This window comes from Pteropus alecto, unplaced genomic scaffold, assembly GCF_000325575.1.
Source record: "Pteropus alecto unplaced genomic scaffold, ASM32557v1 scaffold22, whole genome shotgun sequence".
Classification (NCBI taxonomy): domain Eukaryota; kingdom Metazoa; phylum Chordata; class Mammalia; order Chiroptera; family Pteropodidae; genus Pteropus; species Pteropus alecto.
In genome coordinates, this window is record NW_006434839.1 from 20,737,570 (window position 1) to 20,758,094 (window position 20,525).

The 20,525-nt window shown below is 33.2% G+C and overlaps 1 protein-coding gene across 3 annotated transcripts in view; it reads right to left on the reverse strand.

The window, feature by feature from the left end:
- Nucleotides 1-20,525, reverse strand: part of MDFIC (MyoD family inhibitor domain containing) — an 84,490-nt gene that overhangs the window by 21,310 nt on the left and 42,655 nt on the right. For all 3 annotated transcript variants that reach the window (XM_015588411.2, XM_006910594.3, XM_025045895.1), the window contains one exon: nucleotides 14,948-15,223. In XM_015588411.2, coding sequence (XP_015443897.1) covers nucleotides 14,948-15,223 — 276 coding nt within the window. The remainder of the gene's footprint in view (nucleotides 1-14,947; nucleotides 15,224-20,525) is intronic.

A 20,525-nucleotide genomic window follows, 5' to 3' on the forward strand; every position in this document is an offset into this window, starting at 1 on the left:
CTTCAAAGGGATGCAGAATCAAGGAAGAGATATGCACAAACACTTACACTCTAAATATATACACTGTTGAATAGGAAAGGCTTGCATATGTGTACTGTTCTCTGGAAAAGAGTTAAAATAGAATATGAAAAGAGCCACTCAGTGGAGTGAGTGGACATTAGGATCTGCAGCAACAGGAAGGGAGGCATCTCTCTTTGAAATGGAAGATAAAAGCAGGTTCAAATTTAGGTAAGTTTGTAGGTGGGGCCCAAAGTGGACAGACCCTGAAGGAATTGCTAGATGGCCTCTTCTCTTCATGGAGAGTAAGAGAAAGTTTTGAGGAGTTTCGTTTTAATGAGAACTAGCAACAAAATGAAATAGCCATTGTGGAAAATGGGAGAGGAAGGTCTGCTTGTCTTCAGAGTTCACAGCTCAGCCCAGTACCCAAAAGAGTGCTTGCCAAAGATCAATCCTGATAATGATTTGTTGAACAATTTAGGGACATGGAAGATTTGGTGAGTGAATCTGGGAATCCAGTTGAGATTCGAGACCACACATGGGTAAGTGACAGTGATTTTAATGGACATCAAGGTTTCTTCAGTAGTGCTCAGCAACTTGTTGAAAAGACAATCTTGATTTTTGGTTCTTAAAAACAGGTATGCCATAATGACAGGGTCTCAGGAAAGTTAGGTGATTCATCAAGAGATACAAATTTGGATTAGGAAGAAAATGTATGGGAGGGCAGATACATATATATGGTCAATTGGGGTTCGAGAGCCAGTATGTTTATACTTATTTCTAACTAAAAGTATATTTTGAAAAAATGTAACAAGAATAATTAAAGGCACTAGGTGAAAAATAAAATGGGACTGCTTTACAGAATCTAGTACACAGGTCTGAGCACATAGCAAACCCTTAATAAATACCTGTTGACTTGATGAAATTCATTTGTATGGGCTGAAGCAAAGATTACTTTTGGTTTAACTTTAACTTCTGTCACTCCACAGAACACATTTTCTAGGAGATATCTACCATAGATGTTGAAAAGTTCTTTCTAAAAAAACTATTCTTCTGTCATTCCAAAATGCAATTTCTCACTGAGCATAATTATTAGGAAAAAAATAAACTTCAACTTCCAGTGTCAACTTTAAATTATGTTATGGTATAGGAATATTATTCCCCAAGAGGTCCAGTTTCTCCAATTTGATTTCCCAAGAGAAGTCAGAGCAGAAATTTAAGCAGGTTTAATATGTCTTTGGAAGACTAGCATATTCATCTATTTTCTTCTTTTCTTTCAATTATTTTCACATTTCCCCCCAAATCCTGGATTTCTCAATCTTCTAGGAGACAACTATTATTTATCTTTATGAATATTTCCCCTTCAAAATATGGAATATGATTAATTTCCCTGAGAAAACTGTTTTATAATTATTCAAGTTTATTCTTCTAACTGCCTTCTATATCCACTTGAGAAAATGTGTACCACCTTCCTTTTTCCCTTCAGTCAAGAGTATAAGAAGTAGGGAAGCCAGTGCAAATTATCAGGGTCTTGAGGTGAGAAGGGGTCCTGAGACCACACTAAGTTTCTTATCAATTAAAATCCCTTTGGAAAATTTGACTGAGAGCCCTGAAACAAACCTTTCACCAGGTTGTTGACTTTTGATATGCTTCCTGTTTTCTCCTGTACTTATTTATGGAGAGTTAAATTATGATTACCCAAATTGTGGCATGCAAAACCATGAAGTTAATTTTCTCCATGTCTCTGTATCCATGCCTTGGTAAAAGTATGTCATTAAAATACAAACATGAGAACAACGGGAATTTACTATTTACTATAGTTTAGTTTTTTAAGGTAGAAATTTGGATATGTCCTTTATTCTTATTTCAATTTCATATGATCAAAAAAAAAGCTATAAAAAAAACCTGTTTTCTATGTTATGAAAACTGCATGCAGAAATATAAGTTTATAAAACAAGTACATTACAAAAGATATTATTTATACTATAAAGGATGCCAAGGGGGCTACAGCAGGTAATCTTGTTTGTGTGTGTGTGTGTGTGTGTGTGTATACCACTTACGCAAAATAATATTTTTAAATGTGTAAAATAAAATAAAAATAATTTCAAAAGAAAACAATTATATTGAAATAGCTATCATAATTTTTTAAATGGAGGTAGAATAAATATGTGCAGCATTTTGTAACACATTAATAACAAGATCTAGTGGTAGTCTGATAACTACTCTAATTTTAAAGTAGTGATTTATATATATTTATGCTATAGTTCATGATTTCTGCAATAACTATAATATTAAAGTTTCAGTGACAAAGTCACAGGTACTAAAAATGCAACTGAAGGTTATTACTTACATTTATAGTTGAGAGAAATGTTAAATTTCATTTAAAAGATGGAAGTTAATAAAATTAAGTTGCTCTTTTTTTCTCATCAAAGTCACGGACCCCCTCCCAAAGCAAAGAACCCCTAAGCAGAGGGATCATAAGTGAATCTTTCAAATAGCTTCCTAGTATACTCAGACCTTCAATATAAAACATTTTTCACCTTGTAAGAGTTTTTCAGAAATATAGCAACTTTATATCATGAGCTCCCTTCTAGCCTATTTTTTAGTAGTTGAGAGTTGCACAAATTAATTTTAAATGGTTCTCGAAAGTGTAATAGTTAACAGTATATGTAAGTATTAAAATTAATGAAAATATTTCTAAGAGAAACTAGTATTTCTGCATTATTTCAATTAGTTTTAAGAGACACGCAGCGTCATTTGAGAATGTAATTAGAAAAAAACAAAATAAATAGCAAAGCAAATATGTATTCTGAAAGAAAACAACTAAAATACTATGAGAATCTAATTCAATCTAGAAAAAAAAATTATTGTTAAAAAAGTTTTGAGTCTTAGATGAAGATTTTTGGAGCTATTTTTTTTTTTTTAAACTATGCACCCATACTCACAAACATACAAGTTAAGAATAAAACTATTTGGAAAAAGTTTTAAAACATTACTATTGAAAATGTCATGAATCACTGCCACTTGAGTCCTTCTAAATTGCAATAAATTGTTTAACGAAATCAGGCAAAAGTTCTAACTGAAATGAATCAGGAGGAAGAGAAAGTAAGAAAAGGAGAGAAAGCGGGGAGGGATAAAGGAGAGAAGGGGAAGGGAGGAGAGAGAGACACAGATGGACAGACATATTCCTAGACATGAAAGGCATACTTTTGATCCTGCTCCTTCAGAATCTTCTTTTTTAGAAATTCCATGTTTAAAGTTAGTTTCCCCCAATACTATAATTCTCTCTTGTTAAACATTTTAGTGTCTATTTAGTCAGCAAAGCAATAGATCTTTTGAGTATATAGAGATAATAGTAGGGATACACAAAGGAAGGAATTGAAATAATGTGGTAATAAAATAATGGAGAAAAATAGGAAATTTATGAAGGAACCTAAGACAACAATAAAATATATAGTATTATCAAAACAATTTTAATTAAAGACAAAGGAACATAAATATAACACAGTTAGGCTTAAAATTTTGAATTCTCTCTTTTTTTTCAAGATTGTCTGTGGACAGACCACATGGCATTTAGACATGAATTAAGATATGGATTATACAACAGTATTTTGTTTTTTTCAGTGTATCAGCTGATTTAAATATTTCAATTCTTCTATCCTCAAAAATGAAGTTAATTTTTTAAAAGGTAAAACACTTCAGCTAAAGTGGAAAAATTTAGGCTAAAATTAAATACAAAATATAAAGAAAGTTTTGATTTATCGTGAGCATTGAGATAAAGTTTTATTTTAATGGTCACCTCAAATATTTGAAGATAAAAATTATATTCAGTGAACAATACTCTGATACCACTTCCCCTATGTCTACACTTCATAAACTACAAGAGACATCATGAGTCATCATCCAATTTTCGTCAGAAGATTCAAAACATCCTGCACATTCCTATCTCTCCCCCAAAACTTCCTCCTTGGAGAATTATAGTATTATGCAGTGTCTAGTGTCATTATTATAACCATGAAATAATTTTTTTGAAATCCTTCTAAAATGAATGGAAACTTTTAGCATATTTAACATCATTCCAAATGATAACATGGAAGGTTTTCTTCTATGGAAGGTTTCCAAAACTGCAAATCTATTATACAAAACCCTACTGGTCATTTGAAAGACCTAGTTAACTAAATAGAAAGTACCTCATAGGTATAAGGCACTGTATTAAAGCAGTCACTATAAAAGATCACCTCAAAGCATGGCTACTTTCTTCTAATGATCTAAAAACTGAAAGAGATGATATGATTTAAATATTGGTATAGATATAGATACAGATGCCAATCTATAACCACAATAGAAAGTATTTTGTAATGGATCTCTTCCCCTCTCATCTACTCAAGGGTATCCTTCTCCTGAATCATCAATATCTCCTCTCCATGAGCACATACCAACAGCACTCAACAAATAAAATCCCATTTCTAAACACATTCCCCTTTAGCTCACAGCCCTTCTACTATTTTCGTTCAGGAAAACTCCTTGGAGTAGCCAAGACTTGCAATCTTTTTTTTTTTTTTTCTTTTTTTATTCTCTCTAGAACCCACTGCAATTAGACTTTTGTCCCCATCACAACACCAAAGTATGAAGGCCACCAATGATCTTCAGAAAACAATGTCAGTGGTCACTTCTCATTCGTCTTATTAATGAATGCGTTTGATATCAAATGCAGTTGCATTTGATACATGATCATTCTCTCAATCTTGAAACACATTATTCACTTTGTTTCTAAGATGTCTTTCTTTACTGGTTCCTTCTGCATTATGGATTACATTATTCATCTCCATTCTTTTTCATGGTTCCCTTTCATTTTCTGACCTCTCTACACTGAAGTGGTTCAGGGCTCAGTTCTTGGAATACTTAACTTTACCTACTTTCTGGACAGTTCTTAATCCTACATGCATATTAAAATCATGTGGAGAGCTTCTAAAGGATGCTGATGCCTTGGCCCCATTCCATTGCATTCTAGGGGTAAAGCCCAGAAGCTCTTACTACAAATACCCAGGCTGTCAGGGTTGAGACCCCAGTCCTAGGTGATCCTATCCACTGAACATTCTGTACTCTAGTGACTCACAAAACGTGTCTCTCCACCTGCAGACCTTTCCTCTGAACTCCAGACTCCTCTATCCAACCACCTATTTCACATCATCACTTGGATAGATAACAGGCATTTTAAATCCAAAGTGTTGAAATTCAAACTCCTGATCTTCCTCCCCAAACCAAACTGTTCTTCTCACAGTCTTCCAATCTGCATTAATTATAGCTCCATACTTTCAACTGCTCAGGTCAAATAAGTCAGAGTCATCTTTAATCCCTATCTTTCTTTCACAGTGAAATTTCATCCTTTAGTAAATCTTACTTTGCCTTCAAAATATATCCATATGCAACATCTTGCCACTGCTACTCTGACCCAACTCCGTCATCTCCCATATGAATTATTGCAAGAGTCACACAGCAGGCCTCTTCTTCTTTGGTCCTTGTGTACCTGTAGCCTACTCTTAGTACAAAAGGCAGGCAGTGCTTAAAAATGGTTAGTCAGATTATGTCAATTATCTGCTCAAAATTTGCCATTGGCTTCCCAGTTCGCTCAGATCAAAATCAAAACTCTAGCTTATTAGGCCCTCCATTATCTGCTCCCCACTTCATTGTTCAGTTCTTAGAGCCATCTGACATTAGAATAAGATACCTGAATGTATCTAATATCTTTGGTTACCTCCAGGAACAACACAAAAGGAAAAGGATTCTATTAACATCTTGTATTAAAAATTTGTCAGATTCTCAAAGAAGCCGATGAATCAAAAATGATCAGCATCACTGCGTACAAGACTACCACAATTAGTCAAAATTCCACTTTATTATAGGTTAAGTCTTAACTTTTTCAAGTCTTTTAATGTGTCCTACTCTTCACAAGCAAATATAAATTTAACATTTTAAAATTAAGCTACCGTTTTTTATTTTTCTGAATTATGTTTCCTTATTCATCTTTTCTATACTTTTCTTCTAAGGCTTTAACTGCTTGTTTACTTGTTTATGTTTCATTGTACATCCTTTCTAATACTACATTATGTGTAAAAGCTATTATTAAATGCAATTAGAGGCGTTAACAAACCAAAATATAAGAAGTTATCAACTTCCATCAACCTGTGGTCCAAAACAAAAAGTGTCAAAATTGGAACTCAGAATCATAAATGCCTGCTCTGTCAATGCCTTATGTTCAAATGCAATTACTGCTCCTGGAATGAGGTAGGAGTAGAACTTGATATAGGCATTTAAACTATTTGAAAGGTTACATTTCCTCATATAAAGCCATTTCATAAAAGTTACTCAAAGGCTTCTAATATTAATCGACTATGCAACCCATACAGGATGGAGTCATGTAGGTTAACCATTCACTAAAGGCTTCTCTGGTTGCTCAGATCTCTTGTTATTATAATAGATGTGCATTCACATAATTCAGTATACTGAATTCTAGATCTAAACTGTAAAGAAATGATATGTTGGCTTGTCAAGAAAGTGTCATTATTACCTTCTTAAAATTTTCAAACTTTCTCTTTCTCTTGAATTCTTTCCAACCAAATATAAACATACTCAAATCTTTCTCATACTAAAACAAAATAACACAAAATAAACAAAATGGCCTCCCTGACCCACACTTCTACTCTGGAGTTTGGCCTTTTTGGAGCTATTGTTTCCTCACATTCCACTCCCCACGTCACACTGGCTTCTCCATGAAAGTGTCTCTTAATTAGGTCACCAAATGACACCCACATTGTTAAATCCAAAAGAATTATTTCAATACTCATCCTACTGAAGGTGTCGACAATAACTGGTTCAGTATCTGTTGCAGTCCTCTTTCTCTCCTTAAAATACTCCTTCCCCAGCCTCTATGACACCACCCTCTCCAATTTGTTTCTTTTCTCACCCTTCTTATTATTTGCTCTCAGCCAGATAATCTTCCTCTTCTCTTTGCTCTAATCTCTCCCCTAGGCTATCTTATCAGTGCCATGGCCTCACTCTGATTTATTCTATCTGACATCACCTCTGGAGAAAAGTCTTAACATTCCGTGGGATTGTCTCCCAAGCGCTCAAGCCTAACCCACATTCCTGTCCCACCAAACTGGCTGGCATTCAGTGATCCCTGAGTCACTTAGTTCTCATCCATCTGACCTTTTATCTTAAATCTCTACTTAAGAAAACTCACCCAGATTCAGTTTCCAATATCCTCTCTAAGAGAACAAATGTAAATTAGTATGCTGGCTTCTAACTCCTCTCAGGCTCCAGTGTATATTTTCAAGTTCTCTTGGACTGTGTACTATCATTTGAAACTGAACAGGTCTAAAATTCAATTTACACTCAGCCTCAAACTACATTCAGCTATTCCTCATGATTTCCTAATTTCTATTCACTTCCACAGCTAATGGAACTACAAAATTAATGACAGTCCTGCTTAGGCTACATGTCTGACTGCTGCTCCACTTCTATTCAGCTTTAGCCTTGGCCCAGGCCCCTCATACAATCCTCAAATCCTAACAAAAACCTTCAAGTTCTCCACTACCTGCCTTGGCACAGCTCTTTGTGTTGAAAGTAATCTTTCATCTTAGAGAAGCTAGCTGACCAATTTACTTAGCTTTATTGTTTGACCTAACAAAAAACATCACCTAAACTTTTCAACACTGTACAAAGAAAAGAATTAAAACTTTGGTGTATTAATAGGGTCGTAAGATTTGTTCGATTCTTTCCATTTAGCCTATTATTCTGAAGCTGAGTTTCTAAAATAGTCGCTTCACTCTGACACCCCACACCGCAAAGTTTCCTGGCCAATTTATCTGTATCTCCATTGTTTTATTTCCTCCCCACCCATCTCCTGAGTGAATGCTAAGCTAATTTAAATTCTTAGAGCGGTGGCCTAAAACGGCTTGTCTATAAAACCAAAAAAAACAAAAGTGGAATTCATACACAGCTGATAGCATCTACTTCTTCTCTAACATAGACTGCAAAGCTGTCAGCTATTATAAAAGAAGTGCTCACAGATTTGACGCATATTTAAGGTGTTTCTATATTATAAATGTTAAATTATATATATATATTTCAGGACCTCATAAAATCTTCCCTTTGCTCCTCATCAAATAGATGGGTATAAAAATAATTTACTATAAGTCATAAATTATATAGTTAACCTATTTTCTTAAAAAAGTGTATTTAAATATTTACTTTCAGCCCTAAAGTAACACTTACCACTTAAAAATATTTTAGATAGATAATTGTTTGTCGTTTTTAAGAACAGCTGATTAAATATTTCAAGTAAATTAAAAGTGATGATTTATAATTGCAGAATGGTTTATACTTTGACATATTCAACTTTGATCATGCCTGCTCTCTACACACATACACACACCTTTCTCTTTGTATTACTGTTGTTCCACAGTTTGTTAGCTGAGCAGTGAAATTTATTAAAATCCCATTTTTCATTGAACTGGCAAATATTGCATCGCAAAGCAGAATTCCAAACCTTTCTCCCACACAATTATTCTGACACGGGATAGAAGGCACTGTGTCTGGGAAAATAGAACAAAATATCATCCAAGCACATTAAGCGCTTTGAGAAATGCAGCAACATATTTTGCCAAAGTCCCAGAAAATTGGTTTCTGGAAGCTCAGATTATAACACTACGGTCATACCATAAAGTCCTATTATAATCCTTTCACTAAAATACTAGAACTTCTACAATTACAGGCAAACTTCCTATGAAGAACTTCCTGAGAACTTCCTATGGAGAAAAAAAAAAAAAAAGGATTTTACAATACTACTAAAACAAAGAATAAACCATTCAAGTTCAATTTTACTTTTCTAATTATTTTTCTGGTTTTAGGATTTGGGAATGTGTAGTTAACTGAAAACTGTATAAAATAAGGAGAACACTTCATGGGGTTGGATGCAGGAGTTCTGAGTTCCAATCTTACCTCAATTGAGTTTCTTTTGCCTTTTTTTTTTTTAGCTCAAATATTTATACTCTCTTTTATCTCTCCACATTCTCTCCTTGAGGATTTCAGCCATTCCTGAGGTTTTGACCATTATGTCTACCAGATGTTAAAGAATAAGTATCAAAGTTCTCCGGTTTATATTTCTTACTTGCTTCAGCATTTACTGAACACTGATGATAAGCCAGGCACTAGGCTGTGTGCTAGAATTTAAGGGATAAACAAGACCGAGTCTTTGCCTTCAATGAGACTACATTTTAGTGCAGGAAGACAGACAGGAAAACAGATAAACTTCAGTATCACTTTGTATATATATAGAGGGTACCATGGAGACCCAAAAAAGAGACAATTAGCCCAACATTGAGGATCAGGATATGATTACTGAGTTAAGTTCTGAAAAATATGTGCACAGGTCAAGAAGGCAAATAAAGTTATGAGAACATTCCAGGCTGAAAAGAAGCAAAGGCATTCAGCTGTGTCACTTAACCATGCGTGAAGGAACCTTTAAGCATTTCAGTGACAGCACAATTTCAAGTGCAAGGAGTTAGGTCAGGATGATGAGGAGAGAAAGGGAAGCAGTAAGGTCAAGGAAAAATGTTTTTTTTACCATTTTACCAGTGATTCTCAAGGAAGGGACATATATGAGTCACTTAGTGGGCGTTTCAAACTGTCCTGCTCAATTGTGCTATATCCCATTTGAAGGCTCTGTGCCTGCCTCACCCAGACTGTCTCCCAGAGAGTCACTCCTACCAAGGGTATGTTGCCCTGTGTCTATGGTATGTTCTGAAAAACTGCTACATTCGGAATACAAGGGGAAATACACTGAAAAGAGGGAAAGAAGGGGAGTCTAAAAACAGAGACAGAGAAAGGTCATAGAGATAAGCCAAGAGGCCAGTTTAAAGGAAAAAAAAAAAAAAAGAACCAGTAAAATCGGAGGACTGAACTTAAGTCCTTCCATAGGTCCAAGGACTTCCTAAAGAGCTTGTTAGCTTCCTAAGGTCAAAAAGTCTAAACCCAATTCATTGGTTTCATTTTTGATAATAGTTCATGACTAAAGTATAAAAAGATTGTAAAGGAAATTAGAGTGCAGGTACAGTATTTATTACAGGTAAGAAGGCATCCTGGTTTCAGATGACTGATCTACGAATTTCTGCATTATTGGAGAGAAAATAAAATATAATGTTTCAAAGAAATATACAGTATAATTGATATAAAATGATGTCCTTCAGAGAAGTCATATATATCTGGCTATACAGCTTAAGAAGAACAGAGCGTTCGAGGCTGCGTACGGACTAGTTCTTTCTCACCATTCCAGGCTCATTTCTCCTAACTCAACTTCTTAGCAACAATAATTAGTTTATGGGTCACTGCACAAAATGCATTATTCCTTAAGGCCCCTTCAGCCTTGAATTCTTCCCTCAACTCCCTAGTCTCACCTTATCTTTCAGATCTCCGTCCAGGCATTGCCTTCTCCAGGAAGCTAACATACCTGACCTCTCCCTGCGTGCTCCTTAAGAATGATGATGAAAACCAGAGGTAACACTTCAAATATTTCATCTGGGCCAGCTGTGTTCTAACTCAACTAAATACAGTATCAACTCCTTTTCACAACAATCCTATGAAGTAAGTATTAATAATATCCCCATCTTATAGATAAGACACTGAGGCACAAAGAGGTTAAGAAACCTACCCAAGGACACATCGCAAGTGAGTGGTAAAGCCAATATATGAACCCAAGACTAGTTCCAGTCTATGCTCTAATGACTAGCGTATATTTCCTCCGTGTGATTAAAAACAAGCCTGATTCTGGGTGCTGCTTCGTATATGATGCTCCCGACTCTCTCGTTCAGTATTTGTGTTCAATGAGCTGCTGGGTTTGGATATACATTTCTCTATAAATACTAAATCTATAATACCAACATGAAGTGTAAATTATCAAACATTGCTGAAAAGCATAAAATCTCTTCTAAAAATATCTTTGTTGGAACTTAATTTTTACAAAATTGTACAGCTGTAACTGGAACACCTAAAATGTGTTAGGATTTGCCATTCCTAGGATAAGAAAACTATCTTAAAGTCTAATGAAAACCCTTGGCAATTTGAATGTTATATGATACTAAATTATGCTATAATTATTTCAAAGGTCAAGAATCTTAAACATTTAGTCTTAAAACTCTACACTGGGTGATGCAATCATAAAATTAAAGTATGTATGAAAATATTTAATTAAACAAAACAAGTAGAAGTCTACTAATTTAAATACCTTTAAATAAAATGTACAATATTTTCTCACATGGTATTTTTTTCCTCTATTGCATAAAAAGAACTTTTTACAAGAACATTTTTATAATGAACGTGAGCACATACTTTATTTTCCATTGCTTGTTTCAAGAAAGAGGAGGATAAAGTGGTTTGGAATAAAACATTGTATTGCTTATTAACTCCTGGGAAACTCTTTGAAGCTAAAGTACTGGGGTATCACTGTAAATTAACAAGGAAAAAAAAATGACTCAGACACAGTCCAGGCTTTTGGTAATTTGGAGTCTAGTAGAGAAGGAAAATGAACATTGAGTATAGGTGTTAGAATTTTTTTTTTTAATTTTAGTAGAAAGGCAAATCTATACTAATAAGAAGATCCCTGCCTCACTTGCAGCTGTAACACCAACATCCAATATGATATTGTAATGGCCAATAAATTACCCTTTACTCAGAGGACTTTAATAAGGCAAAATATCAGTGGTTAATAGCATAGACTGTGGAGCCAGAATTGTCTGGGTTTAAATCTCAATTCTATCATGTGCCAATTGACTTTGGTGAGTTCATTTAACCTATCTGTTCCTCAGTTTTCTCATGTATAATCAGATAATTACATAAAATTCATAGAATTACAGTGCTTTTGGGAGAATTAAATGAGTTCCTTTGAGCGAAGCAGGTAGAACAATACCTGGTATATACAATGAATCTATGGAACTAACTACATGAATCAACATAGCTTAAAAAGAGAATATGATGGAGCACATGTCTCTTTGCATTCAGGCTTTAGGTAACCCATAGTTAAAGACATATTAAAATATGTCACCAACCCACTGTCTCAACTATGTGGCTAGGACAAGCAACTCCGTATAAGCAACAGACCCATATCCTAGCAGTCTTTTCCAAATTTGGTCAGCAAAACCTTTAGTGTTCTTAATGAAACACTATGAAATGGTTTAATATTGAATTCTGTCATCTGAACCAGAAAAATGCCCCTCTACTTGTCAATATTATTTATGTGCAACACAAATATCATAACCACAAGCACCACTTATATAGGAAAAAAAAAAACATCGCTAAACTGGGCATGGTAGATATTTTTTGAGGTTTTCAGTGAATATTCTTTTACTATTCATTTGATCATTTTGCTGAAAGAACAGGCATAGATGATGAAGACAAGAAAAATGTGAAACAAAAAGAAAACCACAGAACTGAAAACATTTGAGCTATTAAATCTCCCCATTGTTATTTCTTTTTAAAAAATAATTTCTAATCATTTTGATAAGTTTCACAAATTGAGCCTGTTCAGAACTTTCTGTTCTGAAATATAGGACTTCTGAAATCCTGATGCTATCCCTGTTCATCAAAACTCTTTCTGCTGTTGCCTTATTCTATTCTTCAGGTGTTAGATTTCTCCTCAACCAAGTATCCCTCACAGTCTACGCAGCAAAAGATCTGTCCTGAGAATGAAGCAGCTTTGCTGTAGAGAGAGCATCACAGAATCTTGAAATCAAAACTTACTTTGAAGATTTCTAAAGCACACCATTTTATAGGGGGGGGTAAAAAAATAAGCCCCAGAGAAACCCAAGTCTCCCAGCTAGCTGATGGCAGAGCTGAGAATGTTTTCTTTTAAATTTGCCATCTACCAGTTCTGTGCTTGTTCTGTTTGTTCATTTGTTTATCTACGGCACAATGCCAGAAAATAAACTTAACTTCAAAACTGAAAATCAGAAACAACAAAAATTTCAGACCACAACCTTAAATAGCAAAAAAAAAAGCATGAAGACATCTAACTTTGAGAAAATATGAACTTGGACAATGGAATTTACATCAGTCAAAACAAAATAAACCTACAACTGGCTAAATTCTATAGCCTAAGAGTGAAGTTATGGATAGGACATTGTACAATGTATTTAGTTATCTTCATTTTGTTTTATACTCCTTATGCCCCCCAAACCCAATCAAGAACATGTTTTGTGATTAAATCAGGATTACAAGGGACTTCTCTTATTCATATCTTTGTGGTGGGCCAAAAGTGTGTGTGTATGTAAGAGGAGAAAATGAAAAAGGGAAAAGGGAGAAGGGGAGGAAGAGAGATTTCGTTTATATACTATTGATTTTCCTTTTCCTTTATATTTTGCTCATAAAGCTTCATTATTCACACGTGATATTATAAGTAAGAAAATAATGAAAAATTTTATAAAAATTCCATAAGCAATTTCAAGTTGGAGTGATATGTAAATGTTACTATTCTTTACAATAATTAAATATCAAATGGAAAATAAGAGGTTAGGGGCATAATAAGTAAATTCAAATGTATAAAACAAGTAGAATTCAATTGCATTCAATTATTTTACCCAATCACCTAGAAGCAAAGATCCTCTAAAGAAAATTGCATTGCCTTCCCAACTCCTTGGAGAGCCAGTTTAGTTAACAGCCTACCTATGCTTCAGAGATGACCATGCAGCTAACATGTCAAACTCATTTTAAAGTGTCAATCATGTCCCTTTCAATCTAATTAGTTTGGAAAGTAGTGTCACTGACCTGGATCTATGCAGACCATTTATTATCATATCATTTGATCAACCTAACACTTTACCTTAGTTGAGTTTGAGACACCTGTAGCCAAAAAGTAATATCCTTTCTCCCCTTCATTATGGGTAACTCTCAATATGATTTCCTATTTACAACTTAATTTATCTCTATGAATAAGCACAGCCAATTTCAGAGGCATCCATAGAATTTCCATTATTTAAGATTTCATGAAAATTATATATATCAGAAAATAGAATATTTGAGTTGTGATGCTCAAGAATGGCTAAAAAGTAGAAAGATGAAGAGCAGAGGAACAAGGATACTTTGGGAGAAATGTGAGACCTTAGGTATAGAGGGGAGATTATTCTTTTTTAAATATAATACAGCAAGCTATTTATATATTTTAAAAAAATGTCTGTAAGTTATAAACACATTGTCATCACCTGGGTTTGTGTTATAATAACAGTAAGCTTTCTCAGGTTCATAGTAACCTTGACTTTATTTAACCTGGGCAAGGGCAGGATGAGGCAGAATTGAAGAGATAATAACTAGTTCCTATGAGGAGCTAAAGGCAAGGCCGCAGTGAGCTTGGATAGGGCAGGGTATCAGGGTGGTTGGTGGCAGCACTGGTGGCCAGAAGACACTGGTCAGTCAAGCAACAGAGATCACCTAGCCCACCCCTGGCAAGAACATGAAAATTAACAAATCCTTTTCTGGTTTTAGTTTTACATATTTAAGAATCGATTTACAAGACAAAAATACAAGCAGGTAATCTTATCTCTGGACCACAGAATAACATACTACATTAGGAAGAAAAAAAATACTTACACATGTTCATATGTCACTATAATGTTGTATTCATATTTTTAAATGTGGTATAAAAAAAAAAGAATAGCAGTTATATTTAAAGTAATGACTACTCACTTTAGGAGACAATAATCTAAAAGTAGGATGTCAACTACAAATATTTCCTTTCATAGCCGGTGCTCTCCTTTAGGAAAGTTAAGTTGCATTTTACCAAAATCTCTGTTTGTCTGGCAAATGAGCAAGATTCTTCATTTAAGTTTGCTTGATCAAATAATTATTAGTGAAAACTATTTTATACCTGGTCAAATAAAATATGCATATATCTCAAACTTACCTTCAGGTGAAGAGCCTGGCTTTTGGGAAAAGACTGCATTCACTCTACTCTTCTTACTGATATCGCTGTTTACGGACAAGCTGGATTGTATTTTTCTATGCATTTTTTGCGAAACAGGTGCTGAAAGTTTTTGATTTTCTGAAGATACATATTTGTCCCCATGGTGAATTCCATTTCCATTGCTCAGACTTTTGTGGCAGTTCTTTATCTTGCCTATTTCTTCTTCACTCAGTTCCTGGGCTGAAGTTTGAAGCTGAGGCAAGCGCTGAGGTTGGGCTATGTAAAAAAAAAAAAACAGGAAAAGTTTATCTGGTTAAAAAAGAAATTAATATTTGAAAATAATCAAAATACATTCAGTAGCATACTTTTTTTGGATTTCACCCATGATACTAAAAATAAAGAGGAAAGGAAAAGAAAGTAAAATACTAATAAAAATGGACATAATTATAATAAACATGAAATGTAACATAAATAATAACAAATAAACATAGAGAAAGTATACTAAAAAGGAAAATGAGAAAAGGAATCCTCAAAGGCAACTTTACCCAATGGATGTAAAAAGAGAAGAGAAAACAGTGTTTTCTTTTTAAAGAAAATTTAAGTTAGAAATCTAAAAAAATAATTCAATCCTCATTCAACAGTAAAAGTGGATTGTTTTATATGTACCAAGTCCTCTTTTGCTAGAGACACTAAAGTATTCTCTTGCTATCCCTGATAACACTAAACTATTCAATTATCTTTCGAAATAAAAGAAAAAAGATGTCAGGTATCAAGCTAGATAATATTAGAGAAATAGAGTTTTCTTTTTAATTCCATTTAAAACCCTGGAGAAGAAATTTTTCTTTATTTATTCCTTAATTTGATTTTAAAATAAACCATTTATTAACAGTTAGGAATAGAAGAGTATGTTTTTAATCTGATAAAACTTATGTTCCAAAATTAAATGTCGACGTTTTAGACATGCTCCCATTTAGGTCAGAACCAAGAAAAGAATCCCTACTTTTCCCGCTCTGATGGAACATTACACTAGAGGTTCTGGTGAAAGCAATAAGCGCAAAAAAAGAAATAATAGGTCTGAGTCTTTGAAAGAAATAAACAACATTTTTGATATGTGTATATAATCTAAGAAATTATAACTCTTGAAAAACTAAGAATTAAGCAAGAAATATAGATAAGATTAATCACATTAAATCACAACAAAGTTCCTCTATGCCAAGAGGAACCAAATAGCAAATATACAAGAGAAAAATTAACTCTTTACAATAACAGCAATAATCTACACCCCACACCCTAAAAAAAAAAAAAGCCAAGAGAAAAAAAAAATACCTGTAAGTATCTAGAAATTAAGCTACAAAAAATTAGGCACAGATTTTATAACAAAAATTATAAAACTTTATTGAAGGTCATAAAAGAAAGACTTAATAAGTGTAGAGAGTATAAAGGTTAATTCTGATACGTTAATTCTCTCCAATTTACTTATTTAGTATAATTTCCATAAAAATTCCAACAGGCATTTTTATGGAACTTGGCAAGCTAATTCAAAAGTTTATAAGGAAGAGTAATCAAGAATCACTAAGGAAATTTTAAGGAAGAAAAAGAGAATTGTGGGACTTGACTTACTAAATAAAGAGTCTTATTAAAAATGACAGTCAAATATGTGGTGACAGAAATCTAATTATAGGAGATGAACACACAATGCAATATATATATTCCTTATTGTTAAATTGTACATCTGAAAGGTATTGGATTTCATTAATCAATGTCATCATAAAAATTAATTTAAAAAATAAACTAAAATAAATTAAAAAAGAAAAAAAAGAAAAAATTGACAATAACTAAAGCAGCACGGTGCTGGTCCAGATATAGACATATAAACCAATGGAACAGCAGAAAAAGTTCCTAAAATGTATGTGTGTGTGAATGTAAATGCATGTATATCTCATACAAATAAATTCTAAATGTATTAAATGCCTATATATGAAAAGCAAAACTTTTTAGCTTAAAAGAAAAATATGAGGCTATTTTAGTAGCATGACACTAAGGAAGGTCAAACTAATTTGATTCTTTGGATAATGAATCATAAAACAAGCAGGATAACTAGTCATCATCCGTGATGCCCAGCACTTCTGAACACCCTAACAGATTTTTGGTAAGTTCCTCTGTCCCATTCCTAGACCCCTCTGCCGTTAGGAAGCAGGTATGTGACAGAAGTTCTATCAAGCAGAAGTGTGCTTTACATGTAGAAGTGACCAATGCAAGATGGTAGCCACACCAGGGAGGTGGAGCCTCTAAGCTCAGACAGTGAAGAAGGTCTTGGAAGTGGTGTTTTCAATAGAGAAGCCCCATTAAATATATAGGCATGATCCTTGGCTGTGTAACTTTAGGGCTTGTCTCTGTGCTGAAATTAATTTATTTTCTATTTAAATTAACCAAAATGGATTCTGGCTTTTGCAGTAAGAGCCCTAGTTCCTCCCCAAAAGTTATCTGTTTACATAGATTAAGTAATGAGATTATTAAAATCAACATTTACCTTGATTATGTAGCTCCTAAACAAAGTTATCAAATCATAGGTAGCATTTCAGTTAAAAACAAGAGCAACAACAAAAACCGTCCATGGTCAAAATTTATTATTTTATAATTTCTTGGAATTTAAAAAGCTAAAACTACTGTTTTAATTAGTGTTATTTTCCATTTATGATTATGAACAGTTATGAAATGTAAACTAAATCTGAATAGTAAGAACTCTTCAACTTAAAAAAACGTATCGCCTGCAAAGCCATAAGATATATATGGCATTGATAATGTCTAAAAGGGACTGAATATCTGTGACCTGCAGAACAGCTAAGACTGGATATATATTTTTATCAAAGAAGTTTGCATTTGAGTATGCCTTTGGCACACATTGTTGACTTCTGTTCTAGTTCACATATCCTATGTCTCTTGAAGAAAACTATCTTAATGTATCAAAATATTTTACTCATGAATGTACATATTTCAAGAAGACAAATTCATTTTTGATTTAAGAAAAGCATGCTTTCATACCAAGTCTATTAATATTTGTAACTGATTTGTAAAATTAATACATAATTCCTCTTACAGTTTTTTAATCCTTTAGTAATAAAGAATAATTGTCTAAAAATTAAATATTTGGGAATACCACAAATTAATGGTTGTAAAATGTATCAAAATATTTTGTTTTTCTCCTAACTTCTGATGAAAAGGAAAAAAAGAAGAAAGGTTACTTCTCTGTTTAAAAACTATATACACCTTTCTCATAACTAAAATCAGCAATCAAAGCATCTGCAAAAGGAGATCTATTTCTTATGGGTGAGCAGTCATTTGATCTAGAGATTAATTTGCTGCTCCTGAAACTTCTTGTATCAACTAGAATGACATCCTAATGACTGCTATTGAACATAAAGCTAGTTATGCATATTTATTTAAAAGGATGCCAAAGAAGACAGTTAAACCTAATTTGGTGTTCTTTTCAGAGCACTTTCCAGCAATCTCACCAAATAAATTGAATGTGTTGGGCCACTTTTTCTCTAAAAAGAATAATTTAAGCAATCTAAGAGCTTGATTACTTTGAAATGTCACTGACCAATGCTGGGGAGACTCGTCAATCAAAAATGTCCTGTCATAATCCATAAATCAAAACAAATTTAAAATTATTATTTTAAAACTTAAATTAAAAACTACTGTTATAGTTAAACATTCTGAATAAATAAAAGTAAAGATAGTAAAAGACAACTATGTCTTGTCACCAAATTCTAAAACTGACAGATCTGACCTTTTTCTACGATCAAAGTTGACTATTTGCAAATTACTGGGTATGGGCAAAGTGATATTCAAACATATCTTTAATGATTTATCTACATTTCAGTCTTCAAAATGATATCTATTTCTGTTGGCAGATAAATGATTGTACATTTATTTTTGTTTCACTGTTACCTAATTATTTCTACTATCGGTTGCATTATGTTCAGGTAACCAAGTATTATCTCTTCACTCCAGTTTTTTTTTTTTAACATTAAAACTTTCTTAGTTTTATTATTTTTTCATATGCATGCAGCATATGTCAAATAAAAACTGAAGAAAACTTAGAGATATTAGTTATCTCAACAGACATTTATTTTAACTTAATTGATAATTTTTCATGAGTGCGACTTGAATCTTACAGTAAAAAGACAACTAAAACCAAGTTGGAAACATGATTTTATTCTCAAATAAAGAATAAAAACATTTGACTGATTTAACCATAACTACCTGGCTTTAAACAGATTTCTTTTCCTTATTGTGTGTGGCTTTTAAAAAAAAAAAAAAAAAAAAAGCACGCTAATATGGGAACGACACAATGCTCCTTAAAACACAAGTGATGCCTAGGGACCTTCATTCTCCCTTTAATGATCCACTGCTCTCATTCAGCTGTCTTTCTTTTTTCAAATCTTTACATATGTGACAGCTCTCAAAAGTAGACCATAGACCATCTGGCATTTTCAGAGGTGTAACTTGTGCAAATTCAGCTCTATTGGGAGCACACTGCTATCTTCTGCCTTCGTTATAAAGGGACAATAGAATGTAGAACTTACGAGTTGTTTTGAATTATTCATTTTTTTTGCCTGTATATTCAAGAAATTTTACAAACTCTGCATTTTGTACTACATAATCACATGTGTTAAAGGTACAAAGAAACTTTTTGACACCTTTTTTCTACAGAAAGCTGGCATTTTGTTTGATATGTGAACATTCAGGCATCTGTTATATCATTCTAAACAGGATGGGTGCTTCTACAAAAGATTCCATTTTAAACTTACTCTATAAGAGCAAGAAAAAAAAAGTATTCTTGATATTCAGTAACAAATACAATACACATCAAAATTTCAAATACCAGTTATATGAACATTCAGCATCTTTAAACTTAGATAGCATTGGTCACCTGCTTACCATATGTGTAAAGAACTTTAAAAAAAAATCATTACTCACACAAGGCAGCATGATTGCAATTTTAATGAATAGTTACAAATGTCTTAAGAAATACTGTGCTTTCTAAGGTTCAAACGTTTTCAATCAGGAAGGAAACCAACAGAATTAGATGTAGTGATTTTCAATAAAAATAATAAATATGGGAGTAATGAGTCAATAGCATGAACTTCTTCTGATAATTTTTTTAAAACCTGGGTGATATTGTAGCTTAGTAATAACTATACTTAAAACTGTGGCTGCTGCAGCAGCAACATAAAGCAACATTTTGTTATAGCATATAACCTGTTACTATGTGTAAATCATCTGCAGTTGCTGGTCTCTACATAAATCAGATTTAATAAAATTATAAAAGAATTCTCATGCCACTTAGTCATTTGAAATGATCATTGTGTACATACAAAAAAAATCAAAATTAAATGCTTAGGATTTAAAATTGTCAATAACAGAATGATACAGAATGATCTAAATAGAATATTGAAGAGAGAAAATAACTTGGTACAAACTGAAATTACTGTTCCTAGGAATAGTTACCAAGTTTTTACTGGTTGCCCAATAACTCTGCTACTCTGTGGTCACTATGAAACAAACGCACGCA